Source organism: Tachyglossus aculeatus, chromosome 22 (assembly GCF_015852505.1).
Source record: "Tachyglossus aculeatus isolate mTacAcu1 chromosome 22, mTacAcu1.pri, whole genome shotgun sequence".
Taxonomy (NCBI): Eukaryota; Metazoa; Chordata; class Mammalia; order Monotremata; family Tachyglossidae; genus Tachyglossus; species Tachyglossus aculeatus.
This window is the reverse complement of record NC_052087.1, coordinates 26,451,904-26,478,615: the sequence shown is the minus strand read 5'-3', so window position 1 is coordinate 26,478,615 and position 26,712 is coordinate 26,451,904. Positions and strand designations below refer to the sequence as shown.

Here is a 26,712-nt window from a genome sequence, read left to right as displayed (position 1 = left end):
ATCTTTTTACAGACCTCCCTTCCCTGCCCAGCTGTGCTGCTGCGAGAGGAGAGACAGAGAGAGCGAGGGAGAAAGAGAGGGGGGAGGGAGGGCGCAGAGTGGGCGCACAGATCACAGCAGCCTCCTCGTCTCTCTCTCTCTCTCTCTCTCTCTCTCTCTCTCTCTCTCTCTCTCTCTCTCTCGTTGGAAAGGAGAGTGGGGGCTCTTTTTCCCCTCCTCTCTCCCCTCCCGATTCAAGCATGAATGCTGAGACTTGTGTTTCTTATTGTGACTCGACGGCTGCTATGGACGCCTACTACAGCCCGGTCTCCCAGAGCCGAGAGACCTCTTCTCCTTTCAGGGCCTTTCCAACGAGCGACAAGTTCAGCCCCGCTTTCCTGGCCAGCAAAGGGCAAAGCTTCGGGGAGGCCAAGTGCCGGGGTCGCTACACCCCGCAACAGGACTTGGTGGCGCCGCTGGAGAGCGGCGCGGGGGCGCGGGGCTCCTTTAACAAATACCAGCCTCCGCCCCAGCCGCCCCAGCCTCCGCAGCCGCAGCCTCCGCAGCCTCCGCAGCCGCCCCCGCCTCCGCAGCCCCAGCCGCCGCCGCCGCCTCATCTCTACATGCAAAGAGGATCTTGCAAAACGCCCCCGGACAGCAACCTCAAGGTGCAGGAGGGCAGCAGCGGCGGCCACAACGGAGCCCTGCAGGTCTCTTGTTACGGTGAGTCTGGCGCAACCTTGTCCTGGAAGGGAGGGAGTAGGGGAGAGAGAAAGGGATCTGTGCCCTGGGCTGCCGAGGGCCGGAGCCCCTCGTCCTGGGTCGAAAGGGATCGGGATGACCGGGATTTAGCACTTCGGTCGAACGGTTCTCTTGGAAGTGGCTGGAGGGGCGGAATCTAGTGGGTCCCGAAGAAAAGGGAACCAACCCGTCTCTGTGCGCCGAACCCCGCTCCGTGCCCGGGGATAAGGAAACACAGTCGAACCGGTTCTTTCTCGTCTTTCCCGGGGAGCGATTTTTCCTCGAACGGAGCGAGCACCCAAGGGAAGCGCGACACTCAGATCCCCGAGAAAGCGATCCCGATCCCGGGAGCCGTTTTCTCCGGTGCGGGCCTGGACCAGATCGGCGCGCGATCCACGTGTGCGGGACGGTCCGGTGGGCTTCCTCAGGCCCAGAGACACCCGAGAGAGAGACCGCAGACTCCGAGGGTCTCGTTGGCGTCTAGCTGGGAGGATGGGGGAGAGGCCCAAGGGCGGAAGGTAGAGCTCGGGGTCTCCCCGAGAGCCCGTCGCCAGCTGTGTCTCTCGTCCCATTGTTGCTCGGAACAATAGCTCTAGATTGTGCCAAGAGGAGAGGAAAACGGCGGAGACGATCCACAACCGCAAGGGAAGGGATGGAGACAGAGAGAGGGGGAATAAGGCTTCTTCCTCCGGTGTGGCTGGGGTGGTGGAGGTCAAGAGGATCCCTGAGCGCTTTCCTTCTCCGGGAAAGTGCCTGGTTCGGTTTCTGCCTTGTCGCTTCTGTCCATCTCCAGCCCGGCCCGTTCCCACGGCCCTGGCGCTCGGCCTGGAGGCCCGCGCTCCGCATGTCTCTGAGAGTCGGGTCCGAGGATCCCCTCACTTCCCCCGACCTCGTTCTAGCCCGGCGGGGGTGAACCAGGGTTGGGGGAGCCGTGGAGGAAAGGGAAGGCCGGGCTTTTAGCTAGGCGGCCAGTGGGCCTCTGGATTCCAGCCCCGTCCCCCTACCCAGGCGGGAGGCTGCCTGGGTAGAGAAGCTCCGAGGCCTCTGGGTCACTTGTACAGCCCCTCCCGGGGCAGCTTGGGCCCCCGATCCCAGTTTCCACGAGAGGGGCTCTCAGAGGTTTTTCCGGCCGCCGCACAGGTCGGCAGAGGAGGGACAGCCAGGCCCAGAGGTGAATTTGTAAATGTACTGTAAAACCTATTTCGGCGGGTGCTTGCCCCCTCCATAACGCGTCACTTAGGAGTTAGTTGAAGAGTTGCGTTCTTGTGGTCTCGTCGCCCTCAGGAGAGAGAGTACAGCGGGGGTTACCCCGCTCCGCTTCACTTGCCCATTACGCAGGGGCTGTGCGGCCTGGTGCCCGCCCAAGACTCGCCCTTCTGCGAGCGACCAAGGCGGAGAGCTGTCCGGACGGGTCTTAGGCTGGGGACGGGACCCCGGAGACGGGAGACGACGAAGCTCTGCTGGGCTCGATGGATTTAGGCCTCCCGGGAGCAAACAGCATATACGTGGCTTCTTCCCTCACAAAATGAGCAAACAGCACGTTCATTCATTCAATCAATCGTATTTATTGAGCGCTTACTGTGTGCAGAGCACTGTACTAAGCGCTTGGGAAGTACAAGTCGGCAACACACACACACACACACACACACACCGAGCCACACACGGGTACCAAGATAACCACAATTCTAGGACAAGCAAATACACGGTGACCCCGATCTCACCCCCTTCCACACCTACATACCACAAACACGCAGTGAGACACATACACACTTATCTCTCTCATCCCCGGGTTCTCTCGGTGCCAAAGCTTGGCCGCCCCTCTGCGGAGCCCCGCCGGGCCTGGAGCAGGCCGAAGGGGATATTTTCAGAGCTGGGATCCCGGCCTCCTGCTCCGACCGTCCCCATTGCCCTCTCCTCACCCTTCTTGACACCTTCTCCCTCGTTCTCCATCCTTCCCCGGTCGACCTGGCCGACCCGGGTCTTCCTAGGTGCCCTGGCCTAGAGCTCAGTTCCCAGAAGGGCCCGAAGTTAAGGGCAAGCTGGATCCCAAGGGGGTGAAGACCTCGGGGTCGGTGACCCATCGCTCCGTCGCTACTCGGAAGGAGCGAGAAGTAGCTTCCAGGTAGGGGCCTGGGCTCTTCGGATCCCCGCAGCCTGGGTTCAGCTAGCATTTTCCGGGAAGCTCTGTAACTGTAGCATTCCCCCCCCCCCTTTTTTTTTCCATTTTCTTTTCATTTCGTCTATGTCGTCTCATTTGGACCTTAGTTTTATGTTTTCAAACCTGTTCCTTCGACCAAAAACATTTTCCCTCACAGTCCTCTACCCTGGACATTGACATTGACCGTGACCTTCTACCTCTAGTGACCAGGCGCTATGACCGGACCTAACTCAGGGCACCTACGCTTACTTCGTGTACAGGTGGCCTTCAAAACCTTCGGGGAGGCCGAGGAGGTCTGGTGGGAGGTAGGTTTTATTTTGAAACCGTGAAGAATCCCTGTTCCTCGCCTCCAGGGCGGACACTGGAAGCCGGGGGTGGGGGAGCAGGTGAGCTTTCGAAAGGCGAGGCCCAACCACGGGGTTTGAGCTCGGGCGAACCCCGGAGAAGGCGATTTGATTTGAGTCCGTAGCTAGCCGGCTGGTGGAATCTTTAACTTCTAGACAGACACCAGGGGGCCGCCAGGCTCGGAATCCTCGGCTCCGCGACAGAAAGCCACGAACAGTCCGAAGAATTTCCAGTTTTCAGGATCGCCTTTCTCCTGGACCCGTCGAAACGTGTCTGAAAAGTCTGTCCCGGAAGACAGCCGTTGCTCCTCACCTTAGAGATGGGTAAACTGAGGCCTGAGGGGAGCAGAGGTACTTCCCAAGCGCTTAATACAGTGCTCTGCACACAGTAAGCGCTCAATAAATACGATTGATTGATTGATTGAGGCCGTGCTGGAGCAGGGGTCGGATCCAGGCACCGGGGACCCGGCCAGGTTGCGGCCCTTTGAATTTCCCATCTCCCCTGATGCATTTTCCCGCAGCTGCACCTCACCACGCCGCGCTTTTCGATGTTCCGGAAGAGACAGAAATAGAGAGGCCTTTCTCTGGCTCCCGAGGGGCGCATCCTGGGAGGCCGCGGGGCCTAGGGCGCCCATCGCTCTCTTCCCCTCGCCATCGCGGGCCTCATCCGCCTGGAGAACTCAGGCCGTTCCCTTAACTCGTTCCCTCCCCTCCCCTTCCTCTTTCCTTCCTTCCCTCCGCCCCTCCCGGCTCCTCGCGTAGGGACCGCATTGTGGGGAGCCCATCCGTGGCCCCGATCCGTCCATCCGATTGCTGGACCATTAACCTAACCCTCCGGCTTCCCCTGCGGGACCCGATCCCGCAGAGAGTGTCCATCTCCCAAACCTGCTGCTCCCAGCAGGAGAGAAGCCGAGCTGGAACTCAGGTGGGGGTGCTTTCCATTCCCCTCGCCCCGTCCCGCGCCCTCTTTGCCCCGAGGTCACCCCGGGCTGGAGGCGAACCTCACCGGGACTGGGCTGGAACCCCTCTTTCTTCGGGAAGGATCTCTGCCCGGCTCCTTCCCGGACCAAAGGACGACCTCCAGACTCGGGGCCTCTCCTCCTCCTGCCGCTTCTCCCCGGCGTGATTTTTGTGTGGATGTGGGCCAAGGGGCTCAAAAATGGCTCCAGGGAGAGAGCAGAGGAGCGAAAGGGATGAGCAGGGGTCGTGAGTGCGCGCACATCATTATCGATTCAAGCGATCCCGTTCCTCCCCTTCCTTTAATCAAATCTCCATCCACTCCGGCTTCATGAATTTCTGGATCCTTATCCAGCCCTTTATCTGAACCCTAACCTCTTCCCCCCAACCCTTGCGTCGCCTGTCCCTCCAAACCCCGGCCGCTCCGGGAAAAGCTCCGAAAGAGTTTTGTCAACTGGACACAAGTGTCTGGCTCGGAGCGACAAAACACACAAACACACATCCTCCAACGACATGAAATAAGGAGCCGCAGGGGCAGCAGCGGGCCCGGGGCGCAGAGAGGCGCCTGGCCGCCTGGGGAGGAGTAGTAGGGCGAGGAGGAGGAGAAGGACAGAGATGAGGAGGAGGAAGAAGAAGAACTAGAGGAGGAAGAGGACGAGGAGAAGGAGAGCCAGCGAGAGCCATCGGGGGAGGTAGGAGGGGAGACGCGTCAAAGTCGGAGACACGCTGTTTCCAAACGACTTTTAAAGTATCATGTGGATCCCATCAACGTGGCTCTCCGCATGGCCAGATTTCCCGAGAGACACTTCTCGAAATGTCTCGAATTAAACCGATAGGCAGCGCCGATCACGTTTCCCCGGGCACTGAGGGCGGGAGCCAAGCCTGGGGTCACGAACGGGGAATGGGGTTTGTCTTGCCTTTGTGCCGAGCCCTTCTCGATTCTCTCTCTCTGACTTTCGGTTCAGTGGATTCGGGTTTGCCACTCTGTCCGACGTTTGTTTGTGACACACGAACGACGAACGCGTTCGAATTCTCTCATCCCCAAAAAGGCGAATTCCCCGAATTAAAGGTCTTGCTTGGGGGCATTTCGGAAATCCTTTTGGCGGTGACTGTCAGGTTAGAATTTCTTTTTAATCGATGAAATCAGGAGAAAGTTGAGAAGAGTGGAAAAGGGGTTCCCCCAACTCTACACACACACACACACACACACACACACACACACACACACACACACACACACCACACACACATTTAATGATGACAATCAGATCTGGCTATCAGTCCCCACTCCCATCTCAAAGATGAAAAGGTTTGTTGCATAAAGGAAACATTTTCGTTCGTCCGAAGCACCCGTGTGTGCGTGTGCGTGTGTGTGCGCGCGTGTGGGTGTCCATTTGTGCCTGCCCTCGGCCCTCAGCTCTTCTGTTTCCTGGGCAAATCTTTCCCAGCTCATTGTTTTTCTGTTTAATTTTGTTGGAAGTTACGAATAATTCCCGAAACGGGAACAGCCCATTAAGGAAAAAAAAAAAGAAGGAAAAAAAGACTAGGATATCTATTTTGGGCTTTAAAATAAATAAACACATTTCTTCTCAAAAATTTCCGAATGATTTTTCTCCCGTCCGTAGTTGTGAAAACATGCAGAAGAGACGGTCGAGTCCAAGAACCACGCTGGTATTGGTGGGATAGCGAAGTGTGTGTGAGTGTGTGTGTGTGAGTGTGTGACACGCGCGGGTGTTTGTGTATGTTGTATTCTGTGAGAACGTGTCCGTGGTGTGGACGCCGTCTGACGATAAGATTAAAATTATGTCTATCCAGGCATGTATGTAATAAACCACATATATAAAATTGTGTATAAAAATATGTTCATATATATATATATTCATTCATTCATTCATTCAATCGTATTTATTGAGCGCTTACTGTGTGCAGAGCACTGTACTAAGCGCTTGGGAAGTACAAGTTGGCAACATATAGAGACGGTCCCTACCCAACAGCGGGCTCTGTGTGTGTGTGTGTGTATGTATACAAAATTTTATATTATGTATATATGGCTATAGATATAGATATATATCTACAAGGAAAACTGTGACTTTCGGGACACGAAGATAATATTATGTAACACGGAGGCACTTCAGGGAAACATGTTAAAACGCCATGAATAAAAGGGTGACGCAATCCCTGAGAATTTCCACTTCAGACGACATCAGTTGTTTGCGTTTAAAAAAAGTGTGCCACTTTCGCCTTGGGCGTCTTTGTCTCTGGCTCTAGATCATCTAAATCCCGATGGTTCTGGAGCCTAGAGCTGGAGCTTGAGTGTTTTCGGTTGCAAAGGATAAATGAGAAGGATAGTTCCTGGCTCGGAGTCTGAGGATGGGGATTTGCGGCCGCCGAGGTATGTTAGCGTGGGCGCAGTGTGTTGCGCCTCAAGTCTGATGGCGCCGCTCCAGGGGTTTCTGCTCCTTGTTCACGGGCGCCCTGCCTCGGAGCCCAAAAGTCTCGCTGAGAATTGGGCAGGGCCGGACTTTGGGCATTTCCCGCTACCGGGGACTCTCCCGGGGCTGAAGAGGGGCCCTTTCCGTCCCGTCCTCTCCGCAATGTCAGGGGAGAGGCGTTATAGGAGAGCTCAAGGCTCGCCAGGTGTTCGTCTGCATCTTCTCCGGCGTCTCCTTCAGCTCTGCCTTACTCCACAGTCCGGAGACAGAGCGAGAGGTGGGGTCCAAGCCGATTCGAAAGCCAGGAAGGAGGACCAAGCCAAGTCACTTACTTTCTCGGTGCCTCAGTTTCCTCATCTGCAAAATAGGGGCTAGATACCTGCTCTGCCTCCCCCCTTGGAATGTGAGCCCCATAAGCGTCAGGGACTTTGTTTGAACTGATTGTATTGTATCTATCCCACCGTTCGGCATAGTGTTGGGTACATAATAAGCGCGTTAGGAAGAGCGCAATTATTACTGCTAAGCTTGGGGAGAGAGGCCCCCAGGCATCCGGAACATTCAGCCTCATACTGCTGCTCTGTCCCAGGAGGGACAGGGAGTAATTTTGGAAGGAAAGGGATGACCCGGCTTGGGCTCTGCTCGCCTGACCTCGGAGAGCGCCTGGTGCGCAGCTTCGTTTGCCGATGGCTTGCGGGCTCTGGGCCGACAGTCTTCTAACTCAACAGTCGATCAATCCATCATACTTACTGAGGGCTTACTGTGTGCAGAGCATTGTACTAAGCGTTTAGGAGAGCACAGTACCACAGAGATGGAAGACACGTTCCCTGTCCACAGAGAACTTCCTCAACGGGACCTCTGACTGCCTTTTCCTTCCTAGCACTCTCGAGGAGCAGGAGAGGTGGTGAGCTGCGTTCTCCCCCATTTTACAGCCGGAAGACTGAGGAAGACAGACTGGGCCTCGTACCTAGAACTCCAGACTCAAACCGTGGCCGTTTCTGGATAGGGCACCTGACTCTGATGGAAGGTGACCTTGGAGAAAGGCGAAACATTGGGTCCCCCTTCCTGTCATCTGGACGGTGACCTTTTGAACTGCCCACCCCAGGTGGTCCGTAAGGGGGCTCAGCGCGGGGAGACAAGAGGGTCTTGGGGTAGCACCCTGAGGAGGAGGAGGAGGAGGAGGAGGAGAAGGAGGAAGAGGAGGTGGAGGAGGAGAGGAAAGGGAGAGCGCTCCGTCCAGAGTTATCCAAAGCTGCATCCTCCACGCTAAGGGTTGTGCAGGTGTGCGAGTCCAGGCCTGTAGTACGGCTGGCTCACCGGTCACCGGCTCTCCAGCCCAGCTGCACATGTTCCCTCGGCGTCCGCAGCGGTGAGCCTAAGGGCGCGCAAAGCACTGGGCTAATCGCTGGGAAAGAATGGACGGTTGAGCATTAGACAGGGCCCAAGACCCCCCTGGGGGCTGCAAAATGAGCTAAAACTTGCCGCAGGTTGTTGTGGTGAGGAGAGAGCAGCGTTGCGTCTCCCTGAGCGCTCTGCGCTGCATCGGGTGTGGGGAGAGGGGTAAGAGGTGGGGATGCAGGGGTTGTGGGGGGCGGGAGGGACGCCACCGCCGCGGCGGCTTGGTTTTGGCTCCAAGTCTGCCACTCAAACCGTCCGTCAGCAGCCCCGGCCCCACAGTCCCGGCCCCGCAGCTCCAGCCAGCCCATCCTGCCCCACAGCCCCCGCAGGTCGGCTTCGGCTGCACAGCCCCAGACCCACAGCCACGACTAGACAGCCCCAGCCTGAAAGCCACGACCGGACAGCCCCAGCCCCACAGCCCTGGCCGGTCAGCCCCAGCCCCACAGCCCTAGACGGTCAGCAGTCCCATAGCCCCAGCCCGATAGCCCAGGCCGGTCAGTCCTAGCCGGACAGCCCAGGCCGGTCAGCCCCAGCCCTACAGCCAGGACCGGACAGCCCCAGCTGGTCAGCCTCAGCCCGACAGCCACGGCAGGACAGCCCTAGTCGGTCAGCCTCAGCCCGACAGCCACAGCAGGACAGCCCTAGTAATAATAATAATAATAATAATGATAATAATAATGGCATTTATTAAGCGCTTACTATGTGCAAAGCACTGTTCCAAGCGCTGGGTAGGTTACAAGGTGATCAAGGTTGTCCCACGGGGGGCTCCCAGTCTTAATCCCCATTTTACAGATGAGGTAACTGAGGCCCAGAGAAGTTAAGTGACTTGCCCAAAGTCACACAGCTGACAATTGCCGGAGCCGGGATTCGAACCCATGACCTCTGACTCCAAAGCCCGGGCTCTTACCACTGGGCCACGCTGCTTCTCTAGTAGGTCAGCCCCAGCCCGACAGCCAGGACCGGACAGCCCCAGCTGGTCAGCCTCAGCCGGACAGCCTTAACCGGTCAGCCTCAGCCCGACAGCCACGACCGGACAGCCCCAGCCGGACAGCCCCGTCCAGGCAGCCCCGTCCAGGCAGCTGTGTAGAGCGGTGCGGGGAGCGGGGAGCTGGCGCCCAGAGGGACTCCTTCAGCGGGGGGCCGAGGGAAGGAGGGAAGGAGGGAGGGACCCCTCATTGGGGTCGGGGTCTCAGCTGGAGGAGCTGCCGCCGTTCTCTCGAACCAACGTTTAGCAGAGTGGTCAACGAGAGCCGGCCCTCCCTCGCCCTCCCGCCCGGCTGAGGGTTGGGGGTGAGGGTGGGGGATTCCAGAGGATTCCTAAGGGTCACGGCCAATCAATCAATCAATCGTATTTATTGAGCGCTTACTGTGTGCAGAGCACTGTACTAAGCGCTTGGGAAGTACAAGTTGGCAACATAGAGAGACAGTCCCTACCCAACAGTAGGCTCACAGTCTAAAAGCCCCCTCCAGGAGCCCCGTCCAGGCAGCCGTGTAGAGCGGTGTAAGGAGCCAGGGTCGGGGGTGGGGGGTGGACTAGCTTCCTGATGGCTGGGAGGGCTGTGGGCAAGAGAGGCGGCCGCGACCCCCGGCCCAGGGAGTGTAGGGGATGGAGAAGGAAATTGAGAACTTTCCTGGACTTTCCCCCCCGGGCCGCAGGACCAGCAGAAATCTCTTCTACATCGGCTAGAGGAACGCTAGCGAGCGTGTGTGATTGTGATTGTGTGCGTGCGTGCAAGGATATGAGGGCACTCTGGTGCGGGGGTGTGAATGAGCAGGAATAGGGGTTCATCCCTGACCGGATGAATGTGCGTGTGCATATAATAATAATGATGGCATTTGTTAAGCGCTTACTATGTGCAAAACACTGTTCTAAGCACAAGGTGATCAGGTTGTCCAGTGTGGGGCTCACAGTCTTAATCCCCATTTTACAGATGAGGTAACTGAGGCTCAGAGAAGTGAAGTGACTTGCCCAAGGTCACGCAGCAGACATGTGCCGGAGTCGGGATTAGAACCCATGACCTCTGACTCGCAAGCCCGGGCTCTTTCCACTGAGCCACGCTGCTTCCTTATGTGCCTATGTGTGTGAAGGAGTGTGGGTGGCTGTGTTTGAGACAGCGGAATGGATTGGAGGACTTGACGATATCCACTCCCGACACACACACACACACACACACACACACACACACACACACACACACACACACACATTAAATACACACACTGCTGTCTCCTCCTCCATCCCCCCACACTCTTTTTTTTCGAAAGCGGGGCTTGAGGCCCTAAACCCCTCTCCCCTGCCCCCCAAGGGTCAATTAATCAATCAGTGATATTGATTGAGTGCCTACTGTATGCACAACATTTTACAAAGCGCATGGGAGACTACAGTAGAATAGCAGAGACGACCCCTGCCCTAAGGATGAAAGATGAGAGCATTTACGAGAGAGAGAGAGAGAGAGAGAGAGAGAGAGAGAGAGAGAGAGAGAGAGAAATGTACATGTCAAGCTGCCTTCTCTTTCGGTCATTTCTCTTACGCTCCTTTTACATAAACATCCGTGTCTTCCTTTGGCTCCCTGTCCTTTCCCCCGGGTCGCAATTGTATGTGCCCGGCCCGAGGACACCCCCTTCCCTCTCTGGGGCACGGGCACGATCTGCACCGCTGATCCCGCTAGAACTGGGCTCCTGTTCTATTCTATTTATTTTATTTTGTTAGTACGTTTGGTTTTGTTCTCTGTCCCCCCCTTTTTAGACTGTGAGCCCACTGTTGGGTAGGGACTGTCTCTATATGTTGCCAATTTGTACTTCCCAAGCGCTTAGTACAGTGCTCTGCACATAGTAAGCGCTCAATAAATACAATTGATGATGATGATGATGATGATGTTCCGGGCTAAAGGAATCCGCTGGAGTCCGGGAAGAAGATCCAGGTGTTTCCTTCTCCTTTGGCCCAGCTGTTCCTAGGTGTCCCTCAAATCCCATTTCGCACCGGGATCAATGCAGTCCTCCAGGGCTCCTTTGACAGAAGGGATGGCCCTGTCTCCTGCCCTCTACCCCTTACCCCCTGCCCCTTGCCCTCTAACTGGTCCGTGATTTGGGGGAGCAAGAAGGATCCATCATATGTCCGCAGACGGACACCTCAGGAAGAGGCTGAAAGCAAGATGACCCGTGCGTCGAATCTCCTTTAGTGTGTCGGGGAGGTTGTGTCTCTCTATGTATCCGGGAGATCAGGTTCATGTGTGATGTCTCTGGTCTTGCCTCTGTGGTCGTGCGTTTGTGGACATGTGTTTACTGGTTTTCTGGGTGAATCTGTGTGTGTGTGCGCGCGCGTTTGTGTGTGTGTGTGTGTGTGTGTGTGTGTGTGTGTGTGTGTGCCTGAAGGGATGTGTTTAAGGCGGACTGTGTACTAGAAGATCCAGGAGGCTTTCCCAGACTGAGCCCCCCTTTTCCTCTGCTCCTCCTCCCGTCCCCATCGCCCCGACTCCCTCCCTCTGCTCTACCCTCTCCCCGCCCCACAGCACTTGTGGATATTTGTACATATTTATTATTTTATTAACGGTGTGTATATATCTATAATTTTATTTATTTTGATGCTACTGTTGCCTGTCTACTTGCTTGGTTGTCAGTCTCCCCCATTTCTAGACTCTGAGCCCGTTGCTGGGTAGGGATTGTCTCTATCTGTTGCCGAATTGTGCTTTCCAAGCGTTTAGTACAGTGTTGCGCACATAGTAAGCGCTCGATAAATACGATTGAATGAAAGCGAAAGGATGTCTGAGAGTGTGTATGCAAGAGCCGTGTCTATGTGAGTGCTCTGTGTGTGCAAGGATGCATCAGGTTGTCTATTCTGTATACGTGGTCCTCAGTGTGTGTGTGTGTGTGTGCATGTGCGGGCGACTGTGGGACTGCGTGTGTGTGTATGTGTGCGTAAGCGCGCGCGGGTGACTACATATATGTGTGTGTGTGCGTGTGTGTTTCTGAGTTCCCCGGCTCGGGAGCCGCCGGGTTTTCCGTGCTATGGGAGCGGACACACCCGGGTGGTCGGGAGGGTCCAACCCACAGCCCTGCGTCAGCGCTGCCTTCCCTTGCCGAGGCTCCCGCCCGGAGGGACGCTCACTCACAAAGGGACCGCGGCTTCTCCTCGGCGCCATCCTGGCCCCCGGCGCTCCCTGCCCCCAGTCTCTCAAAGCCCGGCCTTCCCAGCTGTCCACAGTGTCCGGCCCCGGCCTCCGCCGAGCTCACGGCCGCCACACCCTCTTCCCCCTAACTGTAGACCCCGGACGACAAGACCCTCGTCAGCCGCACCCCTGACAGGTAAGGTATTCCCCAGACAGTCACACTCCGGACAACGCACACCTCGGACAATCATACCCCGGACAGTCACACCCTGAATGGTCACTCTCCTGACAGCCACATGCCGAAAGGTCACACCCTGGCCCGCCACTCCCTCAACAGCCACATCCCTGACAACCACTCCCCGGATTGTTACAGCCTGGACGATCACAATCTAGATGGTCACTCTCCGGACAACTACATGTCACAGTCACATTCTGGATGGTCACAGCCAGGACAGCCACCCCTCCCACCCCGTTCCAGACAGTCACACTCCGGACAACCACAACCTGGACAGTCACACCCCAGACAGCCACCCCCCGGCAAGCCACATCCTGGACGGTCACTCCCCAGACAGCCACACTCCGATCAGTCACATCCAGGATGGTCACACACACTCCAGACAATAACAGTAACTCCCCAGACAATCACACCCCGGACTCGAACAGCCATACCTCGGAAGGTCACACCTCGGACCTGTCATATAGACAGCCACAGCCTGAACAATCACACCTCGAATAGCCAAACCCCGGACAAGCACACCCCGACAGTGTTTGACACATAATAAGCATTTAGCACATACCCTAAGTATTATTATATTTATTAGAGGTTAGTCAGGGAAGGCTCCTTACAGAAGATATGATTTTCATAGGGCTTTGAATATGGGGAAAGTGGTGACCTGCAGTCTATGAAAGGGGAGGGGATTCCAGGCAGAAGGGAGTGCAAAATTAAGGGGTAGTCAAGGAGAGATGAAATCGAGGCACAGTGTGTGTGAGAAGAGTGAAGGTTTTTGTTTTTCTACGAGCCTTCTTATTGTTTCTGATTACTGTGCCTTAAAGCGTCTCAACCTCTCTCCTTTTCCCATCGAGCCAAGCAGTTGAGCAATTCCCAATCCACGTTTTCGGGAGGGAGGAAACTGCCTTCTAGGAGCATCTGGGATTCAAATGGGCTGCTTCCAACCCCACACCCTTTTGAGTTGTGTTGAACCATCAGCCGAGCTGGATTTCCCCTCTGGACTGTTCCCACGGTCTCTCCAAAAACCCTCAGGTTTTTCCCTCCACTGGACCAAATGACAATGGCTGTTACTGAGGAGTTGGCCCTGGGGCAGGGGGAGCCTCCAGGTCTATTAGCCCGTGTTATCCCAGGTCAGTTATCCGATGGGGTGGATTGGGTTTGACTCAAGGTCAAACTTCAGTCTAAAACACAGGCAAATCTGGAGGGAACTGGAAATGGAGAGGGGCAGAGCTTTTGCTTGGATGCCCCCATTGTTTGGAGCTGGACCATTTGGCAATTCAGAGTAGGAGGTGGTGACTTCTGGCATGACAGGAGCATAGGGGCAGGGAGGCCAGTTGGAAGGGTCTGGGAAAGAGGGGTAGGAGCACCTTGAGAGGAAGAGGATGAGTCGGAGGGGTGGGAAGGGGAGGAGGATGAGATGGGTTTAGCGTGAATGCATTGCTCTCCTAAGATGGTCTTGCCTGCTGTCCAGGTCTATCAGTGAGCTGTCATCATTTGGCCCACCGGAGGAAAAATCTTGAGGCATTTTGGAGAGACTCTGAACCAAGTACTCACAGCATATAGAAGGGATTTGGGAGAGAGCCTCAGAAGGATCTTTTGAGAGTCTCTGATGTAGTAATGATTGAGAGCTTTCTCACCCCAATTTATCCGTTGTCTTCTCCCACCATATCCCAAGCCTGGACATTTCACTCAATCAATCAATCAATCCGTCGTATTTATTGAGCACTTACTGTATGCAGATCACTGTACTAAGCACTCGGGAGAGTACAATACAAGAGGGTTGGTAGTCACATTCCCTGCCTGCAGTCTAAAGCCAACTTACTCACTGTATCCCGTTCTCATCTCTCACCCTCAACCTTTGGCTCACACCCTCCCTCTTGCCTGGAATTCCCTCCCCCTTCACATCAGGCAGATCACTAACCTCTCCATCTTCAAAGACCTTCAACATTTGTATTTCCTGCAAGAGGCCCTCCCTGACTAATCTCAATCAATCAATCAATCATATTTATTGAGCACTTACTGTGTGCAGAGTATTGTACTAAGCATTTGGGAGAGTGTACAATTATAACAGAGATGGTGGACATGTTCCCTGCCCATGAGTAGTTTATAGTCTAGAGGAGGAGATTAGAGTTTAGAGCCCACCCCACCGTATTTATTAATTATTAATTATTATGGTATTTGTTAAGTGCTTACCATGTGCTAAGCACTATTTCTTCCCTGACTGCCAGTTCAACATATTTGCATCACCTCTACTCTTTTGAGTCCTCATTCCAGCCCTTCTCCACCCACAACACTTATGTACATGTCTGCAAACCCTGTGGCTTCTCCCTAATTGTAGTTTATTTTAGTGTATGTCTCCCCAGCTCGATTATAAATTCCTTGAGTGCATGGCTCATTTCTACTTAACTTGGATCTGTGATCTTTAGGCATTTGATATTCACCCCACCCTCAGGACCCCAGCACTTATGTACCTATCTTTCAATTTTAAATTATGAATTATTTATTCATATTAATATCTGTCTCCCCCTCTAGACTGTAAACTCGTTGTGGACAGGGAAAGTGTCTGCAAACTATGTTGTATTGTACTCTTCCAAGCTGTGAATACAGTGGTCTGCACATAGTAAGCACTCAATAAATACCAGTGATGATGGTGGTGATGATACTAACTCTGTTGTACTCACCCAAGTGCTTAGTACAGTGTTCTGCAAAGAATATGCACTCCATAAATATGACTGATTGATTGATGAGTCAGGCACCAGGGTCCAGGCTTAGTTTCCCTAGCCAAACTTGACATCTGTCTGAGCCATGTGTCTTCAAGTGCGAATGGAGACGTCAGTGGAATGAAGACAGGTAGGGGAAGAAGTAAGGACCAAGTTGGTGATGCTGTTTTGAGCTCCTAGACCAGGTCTCAGGCCTTTGTGGATGTGAATGATGGATTTCAGGATTTCAAGATTGGGTCAGTCTGTCAGGTGTTCCAACTTTCCCCTCCAACCCTGGACAGTCTGGAGATGGAGTCCTTCCTTAGGGACCAGGACAGCAGTCATTCTGGATGTCTAATGTCCAAGTCCTTCTGAACAGTGGGGCAGCCTGGAGGGCCAGAGCTGGGGGGATGAGGGGGAAGGCTCCCTTCTCACTCTAAGGGAGCTCTCGTCTGGCATAAATTCTGTTGGCCTGGAGGAGGTTTCCCCGATACTGGTCTTCCTGAGGCCAAACTTCCCAGGGAGAGGAAAAGGAGGCCTGTCCACCCTAGACTCTTGGCTGACTTCAGCTTTTTCCCAGCACCTTTAAAGAAATGGGAATATGAACATTGTTCCTTCTTTCCTAAGAGGATTCTTTCCATGCTTCCCTTCTTTGGCAAAGTCCTCTTGGTGTCAGAGTAGACAGTGGTACAGAGCTCTTGACATCCAGTGAAACAAACACAGCTTCTCTCCTGAGCACTCCTCCACCGCAGAAGCCTGCAGACAGTGCTCTCAGCTCAGGTGGAGCCAGGACTCTAGCCAGTGCTGGTGAAACCTTAATTTTTCCCCCTCCCCCTATTTTAATGGCATTTGTTAAGCACTTACTATGTGTCAGGCACTGTATTAAGCACTGGTGTAGATAGAAGGTAATGGGGTTGGACACAGTCCATGTCCCACATAGCACTCACAATCTTAACCCCCATTTTACAGATGAGGTAACTGAGGCACAGAGAAGTTAAGTAACTTGACCAAGATCACACAGCAGACAGTGGCCCCATTCCCTTGGGTGCATTCCAGGCCCCTAAGGCCCTGGAATCCAGAGTCCCTTACCTGATCTTCCTTTGTTTGGAACCAGAAGGGATAAAGTTATGGGCGCTGGGAGGAGGGAGTGAATATCATTCACCGCTCTCCCCACAAGCGGCTTACACAGAAGTTTGATACCATCAGTGTCTGGTGAAAATACTGCTTCGTATCCTTCAGGGCTGAGTTCTCTTAGCCGTGGCCCAGCATACACAGCTGCTGGATCTGCCCATCCTCCGGCCTCCAGCTCTGGGCAACTGCCCTCCCTGCTGAACATTTCTAGAGAGAAAAAGCAAACATGTCAGCACAATAGAAGATGGTCATTTTGTGTAGTTGGCTTGGCTAGCACCCTCCTCTCTCCATCAGCCTTTCCCACTGCACTCAGACCTGGGTTCTAATCCTGGCTCTGCCACTTGCCTGCTGTTTGATCTTGGGCACATCACTTAACTTCTCGGTGCCTCAGTTTCCTTATCTGGAAAATGGTGATTCAACAGCCTTCTACTTAGACTGCAAGCCCCATGTGGGATGGGGACTGTGTCCAATTTGATTGTCTTGTATCCACCTCAGTACTTTGTATAATGCTTGGCACATAGTAAGCCCCTAATGAATAAAATACCACCATTTGATTATTACTATTGCTATTATTGTTATAATTATTATCATTATCATTATTACCCCGCAGTCAGGGGTGAATTTTCAGTTTGTGGCATCATCTTCAAGCATGAAGGACAACTACAATCTCGCAAACACTCACCCTCATTTCTTACATGAAGATTTGGGTGAGTGATAATCAAGGAATGAGAAGGAAGAGAGCTTGCAATAAAATGAAAAGTAACCCAAAAAGGGACAAAGACAACATTTTAACATGAAAAGTGCCTGAGAATAAACTGCAGAGTCTCTGGAGGCATGTGCAAATCATCGGCACATCTTGTAGCCCTTCTATTTCAGACCCTCGTCCATGGTCTCTGGGAAAATCCAAGAGGCCAGTTTTCAATGTCATTCTCCCTAGAGACAATGACACTTTTCCTTTATTTCCCCATTCTGCTAAATACCAGTGCCTCAGATGATGGGTGACAAGCATTTTCATCATGTTGGAGCTGGAAAAGCTGAGGCATGGAATAGTTCACCGACAGGTTCAAGGCAGTCTTGGGTTTTTGAGTTTCTGGACTCCTAGGCCATTGTGCTTTCTGCTCATCTCGGCTGCCCTATGTGACTTTCCCTCAGCATCCTGGAGGCATTTTATACATTTTGATCAGTGACACTTCAAGCTACTTTAACATCCACCAAGACAGCACCCTCCCCACACTCCACCCTATACACAGGGGCTCATGAACAAAAGGGAAAACAACATATTCTCAGAGATTCGGGAGGAGTGTGGCATTGTGCATATGCCTGGTTCCAGGCAGATACTGCCACCACCATCATTCATTCATTCATTCAATCATATTTATTGAGTGCTTACTGTGTGCAGGGCACTGTACTATGCACTTGAGAAGTACAAGTCGGAAACATATAGAGATGGTCCCTACCCAACAACGGGCTCACAATCTAGACGGGGCCATTTATTTGATCCTGGGACTCAAGTGTGTTTCCAGCCATGGTTCATCTATACAAAATAGAGAATCACAGTCTCGTATAAATAAAATTTCCTTTACTTGATAATTTGCCAACAGCTTTAAGCAAACCTTCAGGCTAAATGTAGGGAACATTGTGGAAGGACTAATCTGCCACTTTCTTGCTGTATTACCTTGGGCAAGCCTCTTGTGTGTCTATGCTTCAGTTTCCTCACTTGTAAAATGGGGATTCAAGATCTGTTCTCCCTTCTCCTAAGACTGTGTCCAAAATAATTATCTTGTATCTATCCTAGCACTTCATACAATGCCTGGCACATCATACCACAATTACCATTATTAGAAACTTGTTACAGCTTAAGTCCAAGCAACCACTACCACTATCACCACTACCTCCTGTGCCATCACCACCTCCATCATCACCATCACCCCCATCACCCCTACCTCCTCCACCATCACCATCTTCATCACCACCGTCACCCCCACCATCTCCTCCACCATCCTCACCATCAACCCCAACTTCTCCACTACCACCTCTTCCTTCACCATCACCACAACTACCACAAGCCCCAGTTATTCCCAACACTTTTCTTGTGCTCCCAGGAGGTCACATTCAGAGTTATCTCGCTGACTTTGAGAGCTGCCCATCCTCTCTCCTTCCAACTATCACTGCTTAGATGAAGACCCAGAAGTGAGAGGGCCTATTCTCCAGTCCCTTGCTGAAGGGACCAAACAAGATTGTGGGGAAGGGACAATGTCAAGTAGCCCTTGCAGGGTCTGGGTTGGTTTGGTTGGAGAAGCAGTGTGACTCAGTGGAAAGAGCATGATCTTGGGAGTCAGAGGTCATGGTTCTAATCCTGACCCCACCACTTGTCAGCTGTGTGACTTTGGGCAAGTCACTTAACTTCTCTGTGCCTCAGTTAACTCCTCCGGAAAATGGGGATTAAGACTGTGAGTTCCTCATGGGACAACCTGATCACCTTGTATCCTCCCCCAGCGCTTAGAACGGTGCTTTGCACATAGTAAGCACTTAATAAATGCCATTCTTCTTCTTATTATTATTTGGGAGACTTTAGAGAGATAATGATGACCTGATCCTGGAGGAAGCATATGAAGAGCCTGAGCTGCCTTGGGCAAGGGTCACCAGAGTGGGTGACATTGACTGGAGTGGATGATCTTCAACCCAAGTGGGTGCCATTGGTCAGATTGGGTGATCTTTAACTACAGTGAGTAGCATTGACCAGAGTGGATGGTCTTTGATCAGAGTGGGTGATCTTGGACTGGAATGGGTGATCTTCTATTGGAGTGGGTGGTCTTTGACCAGAGTGGGTCACTGGACCTACTGGAGTCCACTGGACTGGAGTGAATGATCTTTACCTATAGTGGGTGATCAAATGGAGTAGGTGATCTTTGACGAGAGTGGGTGTTATTGAACCGAGTGGATGATCTTTGACCAGAAAGGCTGAGTTTCTACTGGAGTGGGTGATGTTGACTAGAGTGGATGAACTCCAACTGGAATAGGTTTTTTTTGACTGAAGTGGGTGACCTTCAACCAGCGAGGGTGACTTTCTGGAGCTGCTTGATTCAACTCTTTCTCTAATTAAGTGCTCCCCATTCCTGACCAGGCTCCTTTTTGTGAATTCCAAAGTTTAGAAAAATGTCCATGTGTTCCGTCTCCCCCTTTCCTCAGAACAGCCCCAAATCTTGTCTGGCACCTAACCCCAACCCCAAGAGGTGGACCTCACTAACTCTAGGGGAGACAGGCAGGGGGATGGTTTGGATTGCAAACCATCAGCACTTAGAACAGTGCTTTACACATAGTAAGCACATTATAAATGCCATAATTATTATTATTATTATTGGCAAGAGAGTAGCTCTGGGCAATGCTGGGGGCCATGCTGGTGGGAGACCCTTGGGACAAGATGGAGATGCCCATTTGAAAGGCAAAGATCCAGCTCCCAGGAGGACTGGGTTCCAACTGAACTTTGCTGTAGGACCTGCAGAGGGGGGAAAAGTGGGAGGAGAGAAGGGAGGAGGGGGATGAGGAGGTGGGGGAGGAGGAGGAGGAGGAAGAGGGGTTTGAGGAGGAGGGGAAGGAGGAGGATGAAGAGGGGTACGAGGAGGAGGGGGAGGAGGAGCGTATCTTGGTGGAGGGTGCACAGGCCTAGGATCCAGAAGAACCTGGGTTCGAATCCCAGTTCTGTTTTTATCTGCTGTGTGACCTTGGGCAAGTCACTTAACTTCTCTGTCTCAGTTACTTCATCTGCAAAATGGAGATGAAAACTGTGAGCTCCATTTGGGACATGAACTGTATCCATTCTGATTATCTTGTATCTGCCCCAATACTTAGTACAGTGTCTGACACATAATAAGCACTTAACAAATACCATTAAAAAAATTAGGAGGATAGAGGGATGTTTAGTCTTGCTCCAGGCCCTGGCTCTTATTTTCCCAAATCATTGGGAAGAGTACTGTCTGGCCCCTGAGGGCATCGGATACAAAACTTTGGACAACTTCTGAGTGAACCCTGTGTACTAGGAGTAGGTGTGGAGATATTAGGGGGCAGTTCCAAACATCTAGACATGTCCTCCTCCTTCTCCTCTTCCTCCTCCTTTTCCTCGTCTTCCTGTGCTCTTTTTCTTTCTGCACAGGGAGAGGCTGGCTGCTGGCTGCCCAGTCTCTGGAAGCCAAGGCCAATCCAGCTGGGGTCTTGCTTGAGCAAAGGGTGCTGTTGAGGAAAGAGGTGGAGCAAGTACCTAAGTGCTTAATGGGTGAGAATTCAAGTGCATAAGTGACCTGGACTTTGGGAAGAAGGATTTCCATGCCAACCACGAGGTGGCACCCAGAGATTTCTGGGTGCCTCTGGGAGAAAAAGAGAAGGAGGGATCAAGATTCAGAATAAAGACTAAACACTGCAGGGATTAGGCAGATCCTTAACCTGTCTATCATCATCACCAATGATATTTATTGAACACTTACTATGTGCAGAGCACTGTACCAGGTGTATGGGAGATTACAGTACAACAGAGCTGGCAGACATGTGCCCAGGTCACAACGACCTTACCATCTAGAGGATGAGCATCTTCTCATTCTCATTCTCTGATGTCTGCTTGGTGAGTTGAGCGGTGGCCAAGTTGTATCTGACCTCTACCTAGAGGATACCTATCCTCCCTGGAGATTGGCTATTCCTCTGTCAGACTGATCTGTCAACTGCTTGAGCAAGAGCCAAATTTCAGAGCCACCCACAAGCCCGGGGATTGGAGCGCACATCACACCATCCAGATAGGGGGAAGGTTTCTAGAATGGCAGGAAATAGTCCTGCTCTTTTTCTCTTTGCTTGAAGCCTCTGGCCTTAGCTGGGGAGAAATGAGATCAAAACGAGACCAGTTTCATGTCCCCAATAGCTCTCTCTCCAGGGACAGGAGCAGGGATGGTGGGGGCAGATGAGCCAGGGCTCTGACCAGCCCACTGAAAAGAGCAGACTAGACACTTCCCCAAAAGAGGCCAGGAGGGGAAAAAGATCTCTCTTGTCCAAATTCCCAGAACTAGTCCTGGGTCTCAGGCATCTTTGGCCACTGGGGCACAGATTGCATTAAGTTGCTGTGTGGCTAGTCTTCCTCCACTATCGGGGCTCTTTCCCCTTAATGATCCCCTAATCACGGTTACTGGTGCCCAGATCATTTTCTAATCCCCTTCCCAAGCCCCACCCCCTAAACTGGGGGCTAGTCATGACCACTCCACTGCCGGACATTTGTTGTGACCACTCTGCCATAGGGCGATGGCTAGCATCCATCTTAATGGCCCAGTCATCCATCCCCAGAAATACAGGACCCATACAGGTCACTTCCCTGGATCCCAGTGTCCAATTTTTAACCCAACACAAGGATGACTGGCTTTCCTCCTCTGCAGCCAAGGAAGCATTTTCTATTCCTCCCACCCCGCAGAAACAACACTGTCAATCTGAGAGCTGAAGAGACCCTTCCCCCATCCAAGCAGGTGGTGGCGGTGGGGTGGGTAGGGGGGGAATAGAGGTAAAGGGAAAAGCTCCCCCACCTGAGTCCGGGAGAGGGCTCATCTTTCCCAGCTCCCAGAGGGTCAACCCTACAACTGTCAAAATACAGGCAGGCTTATCTTTGCCCTCAGGCCCCTGTGAAGGAGGTGGGGTGGAGTTCCACAGATGGAGTGGATTTCCCTCCTACCCCCCTAGAAAATGCCGGTGGGTGCTCAAGAGCTCAGCCCACCCACGTCCTTGTCTATCATGGTAACCTGGCTAGCATAAAGTGAGTCATTAGCCCTGGGCCAGCTAGCTTACTGGTCTCCGGGGTGCCTTCTATGCCAGTGCAGCCCCATAAGTATAACAATAATGATTGTAGTATTCGTTAAATGCTTTCTATGCACTAAGCTCTGTGCTGGCTTCTGTCTTGCCCTGATTCCTCCCCCTTGGGGCTCTTGTGCTTGTCTATTTTCTCCTGAAGCCCCCTCAATCCCAGGCCTCACTGAAAGACTGAAGCCACCCAGAGGAAAGACTAGGGCTCCTTGGCCCTGTGGCTGCTTATTCCAGTGGCTCCCAACCTCTGGGCTCTGCTGGTCTCACCCGGCAGATGAGAAGCAGTGTGGCTCAGTGGAAAGAGCCCGGGCTTGGGAGTTAGAGGTCATGGGTTAAAATCATGGCTCCGCTAACTGTCAGCTGTGTGACTTTAGGCAAGTCACTTCACTTCTCTGGGCCCCAGTTCCCTCATCTGTAAAATGGGGATTAAGACTGTGAGCCCCACGTGGGACAACCTGTTTACCTTGTAACCTCCCCAGCTCTTAGAACAGTGCTTTGCACATAACAAGTGCTTATTAAATGCTATTATCATTATTATTATTATTATTATTAGATTTCCAGTCCCGAGTCATGAAGCCCCTGTGGTGGTCCCAGGGCAGCAGCCACTGCTTTACCCCTCCAGGCCTGGCAAGGAGAGGAGGGAGGAGCCGGAGGAAGCCCGAGTATTTAATTAGCCTCCCAATTAACTGCAGTTAAAAGGCTCCTCTAACTTAGGGCAGCAGAGGTCAATGGAGTCCCAGGGGCCGGTGTTTATAACTCTCTTCTGGGGTACAGAGGGGAAAATCAGTGCTAAGGGAGTGAGTTAAATAAATATTTATTTAGACCGTGTCAGGGGCACTAGCCGCTTCCAGCGGGGCAGGGAAAAATGATTCCAGCTTCCTTTTTGACTAGCCTTTCAAGGTTTCCTTCTCTCCTTCTCTTCTTCCCTCCCTCCCTCCTTCTCTACCTCCTTCTCTTCCTCCTCCCTTCCTCTCTACCTCCTTCTCTCTTTGCTCTCTCCTTCTCCTTCCTTTCCTGGACCCAGAGAATCTTATAAAAATCTCTGGTGCCTTTGAAACCCTGGTTTTGCAACCAACAACTTTGCATGGGTCTGTTCTAGATCAGGTGATTCATTGTAGATTTTTTTTTAAAGTCTCATTTACAATCATGAGTGGATCCTGGTTTAAATGGGACACCTTGCATTGATTTCCTGGAAGGAAAACATTGCAAAACAGGAATTTGTAAGCGATCAATGGACGAGATGGTTGTTTTGTGGGTGGAACATGGGAGGGAGGATGAAAAGTAGACATTTTCTGTTTGAGTTTTTGTGTGTCGTCTTTGCTCCCTCCCTCCTGCTCCCCACTTTTCCTTGCAGGGTAAGGCTCCCACTGTAGGAAATGAAAGCAGCAGGCTGGGAGCTGTGGGGGGATGGGGAGGAGGAAAGGGGATGGTTAAGAGGAGTGGGGACAGGGACTCTGACTAACTTGATTATCTTGTTTTCACCAGTGCTTAGTACAGTGCTCAGCAGAGAGTAAGCACTTAAAAAATATCAAAAACACAAAAATAAAAAAGGAGGGCTTCAATGCCCCAAATTATTGTGGAGCCCTGTGTTTTTTTTAAATGACATTAGCTAAGTACTTATTATATGCCAGGCACTGTACTAAGCACTGGGGTTGACACAAGATAATCAGGTTGGATACAGTCTATGTCCCTTATGGGGCTCACAGTCCTTATCCCCATTTGGCAGATGAGGAAACTGAGGCACAGAAAAGGAGGTACTGGGAGAAAAGTGGCTTTTGCAGTTGGGGAAAATGAGGCACAGAGAAGTCACGTACAATGCCTAAAGTCATCCAGGAACTTGAAGGTGGGGATGGATATTCACACTGGGAAACAAAGTGCAGGTAGGATGGGGACTTTTCCAGGAAAGAGATGCTGCTGACTTTACCAATTAACCACTTTAGCACTCCCCTGGCTTGGCCAAGAGAAGCAGCATGGCATAGCATGACAGATAGATTTTGAGATAGATTTACAAATGTTTTCCCCTCGGTCTGTATTGCATCACAATATTTCACAAAGTCACTGAAAAAAGATGAAAACCCTCCTTGCCCCTAATCCTTAGAATTTCTCTTTCCAGGAAAGGGATTGCCATGGACAGGAAAGAGAGGGTGGTGATTTTGGATCAATATTTCTGTTTCACAGAAATCATCAAAATGATCATGCTATAGAGGGGTGGGGTTCGGAGAATGAAGAAGTTGACTGGGGCCATCACCTTTCAGTTCACACTCGAAGACAGAGACTCCTCTCTTTATTTAGGAACTCAAACAATTTCAGCTTTCCTTCCTTCGGTCTTTTCAAATCCCGCCCAGCACTGCCAGGAAATAAAGGGTTTAGCGGCTTCAAAGTTTTGTGAATTCCCTCCACAGAGAGTCTCTGAGAGATTTCCAGATGTTTTAGGGCAAAAGAAATTATCTGGACTTTTGGGTTTCCGAAGTCATTATTCTTCCCCGTATTTTCTGTCACTCATGTATTTCCTGATGCTACTATCGGTGGTTCCTCCCAAAATTTCCACAGAGTGAATCTAACTGAGCCTCCCCGTGTGACAGATGGGGAAACTGAGGTTCTAACAATATGACCAGTGATATATTTTGCAGCTGGCCTGTCCCCTGTGCCCCTGTCCAGCTACAGCACCAGATGCCTTAATGTCTGGTATTTTATTGTGAGCCCCTCACCTCCCTTCACCACGGTTCTTGCAATCGAGTTTCGTGCCTCAGAAGCGGGACCCATTTTCCAGGAATGTGAAGAATCTGGCATAAGTGGGGGCTTTAGGGGTACCCTGGGAGAAGCTCTCCAGGTTTGGGTGAATGTAGCTCACTTCTGCAAGATGGCATGTATGATGTCATACAGTGCCATGTGCCTGGAGTAATGTGTGTGACCTCAGTTTGGTTCCAAGTGGTCAGTGGTCGCATAGCTTAGTGGGTAGATCACCAGCCTGGGAGTCCGAAGGACCTGGGTTCTAATCCCAGCTCTGCTACATGCCTGCTATGTGACCTTGGGTAAGTCCCTAAACTTCTCTGTGCCTCGGTTACCTCATCTGTAAAATGGGGATTAGGAGTGGGAAAGGGACTGAGTCCAACCTAATCAACCTGTATCTACCCCAGCACTCAGAGCGGTGCTTGGCACATAGAAAGAGCTTAATAAGTACTATTATTATTATTACCACCCTAGGATCCAGGCACACAAGTATCTTGCCCAAGGTCACACAACAAATCAACCCCTAGAGTACTGCAGAGGCTGAAATTCTTCAGCGAGGTCCAGTGAGGCTGGGACTTCTCATGGGCCTGACACCATCTTCCTTTGCCTGAACGCTGAGTAGGAGGGGAGGCTTCTGAGGATTTGCAACCCAAGCAAGAGTGGGGTACCCTTGTGCCTGCTCAGGAAGCCACCGAGTGGGGTGTGGACAGCTGGGAACTGAAGCCTGCATACCATCTTCACTCCTGGGAAGTCACCTCACTCGGCTTTGTCCAGAAGCCTTTTAGACTGTGAGCCCACTGTTGGATAGGGACTGTCTCTATATGTTGCCAATTTGTACTTCCCAAGCGCTTAGTACAGTGCTCTGCACATAGTAAGCGCTCAATAAATACGATTGATGATGATGATGAAGCCCAATGGGGGCCCACAAAAGCCTCACCTACACTGGTGGTAGGATTCCTTGCCCTGGCCTGGGCCCACGTTGCTCATCTTCTGAGGTCCAAGGGCTGGTTTGGGCTTGTGGAGGGCACTTTGATTGGGCAGATATTGCTTTATCCTGGCGCTACTTGTACCTGCCTGCTGCTTTGCTGATTGTCAGCAGGAGAGCCCAGGGCTCTCACCAACGTGACTGTGATCCCACCAGGAGCCAGAAGCCTCGGAGTTTCCTTCCTCAGTGTACCCACTCACTAGCCCAGCTCATCCCAGCTTCAGGGCTCGCTAGCACCAGAGCTCCTCCAGGGAGCTCAGTGAGGCTCAAGACTCAAACCAGTCCAGTTCCCTTTGGTCCCTGCTACAACCTCAGACCCTCACCTAAGTGGGGAGGAAGCTGTTTTGGTTTTTGGCTGCCCTCCTAGGCTGTCCTCAGTTCTCCCCGGTCCTCTTCTGCCTCTGTCCGGGCAGCGGGAACACTGAGCAGAGGACGGTGGGGGTCATGTCAAGCCCCAAGCTATTACCATCAAAACTACCCCCAAAAGGGCACCTGTCTTCCCCTTTCCCTCCCCTGGAGCTGCCATGATAGCAGGGCAAGCTTTACAGGTGGCCGCCATCTGAACAACACAGTCTGCGGCTGTTCCCTACAGGCCGACTGAGTGCCGACCTTACTGCTGGGGTGGGAGCGGAGGGGAGGAGGGGATGTCTAGGCCCCAAGAAGACCCATTAACTTCATTCATTCATTCAATCGTATTTATTGAGCGCTTACTGTGCGCAGAGAACTGTACTAAGCGCTTGGGAAGTACAAGTTGGTCCCTTTGATTCTGCAAAAACTAGAGCCAAAAAGTCAATTCTGAGGCACTGCCAGGTAGTCCAGGACAAACAGAGACCCACTGCTTGGGGAAGCAAATTCCAAGAAAGTTTGGAGGCGGAAAAAAGCCCATCACAGGTGTGAAGCCAATGAGGAGCCGTGGGGGAATGGGGTGAGGAACGCTGGGAAAAGAGATGCTCCCAACATTCCTAGAGTAAGTAATACCCGCTTCCACTGCTGTTGATAG

The 26,712-nt window shown here is 52.2% G+C and overlaps 1 protein-coding gene across 1 annotated transcript in view; it reads left to right on the top strand.

Annotated features, from left to right (window-relative positions):
• The first annotated feature begins 239 nt into the window (after positions 1-239).
• The window catches only part of ALX4 (ALX homeobox 4), a 61,919-nt gene continuing 35,446 nt past the window's right edge, over positions 240-26,712 (top strand). Inside the window, exon 1 of the mRNA XM_038765092.1 lies at positions 240-702. Within this exon, the coding sequence (XP_038621020.1) occupies positions 240-702 (463 nt within the window). The remainder of the gene's footprint in view (positions 703-26,712) is intronic.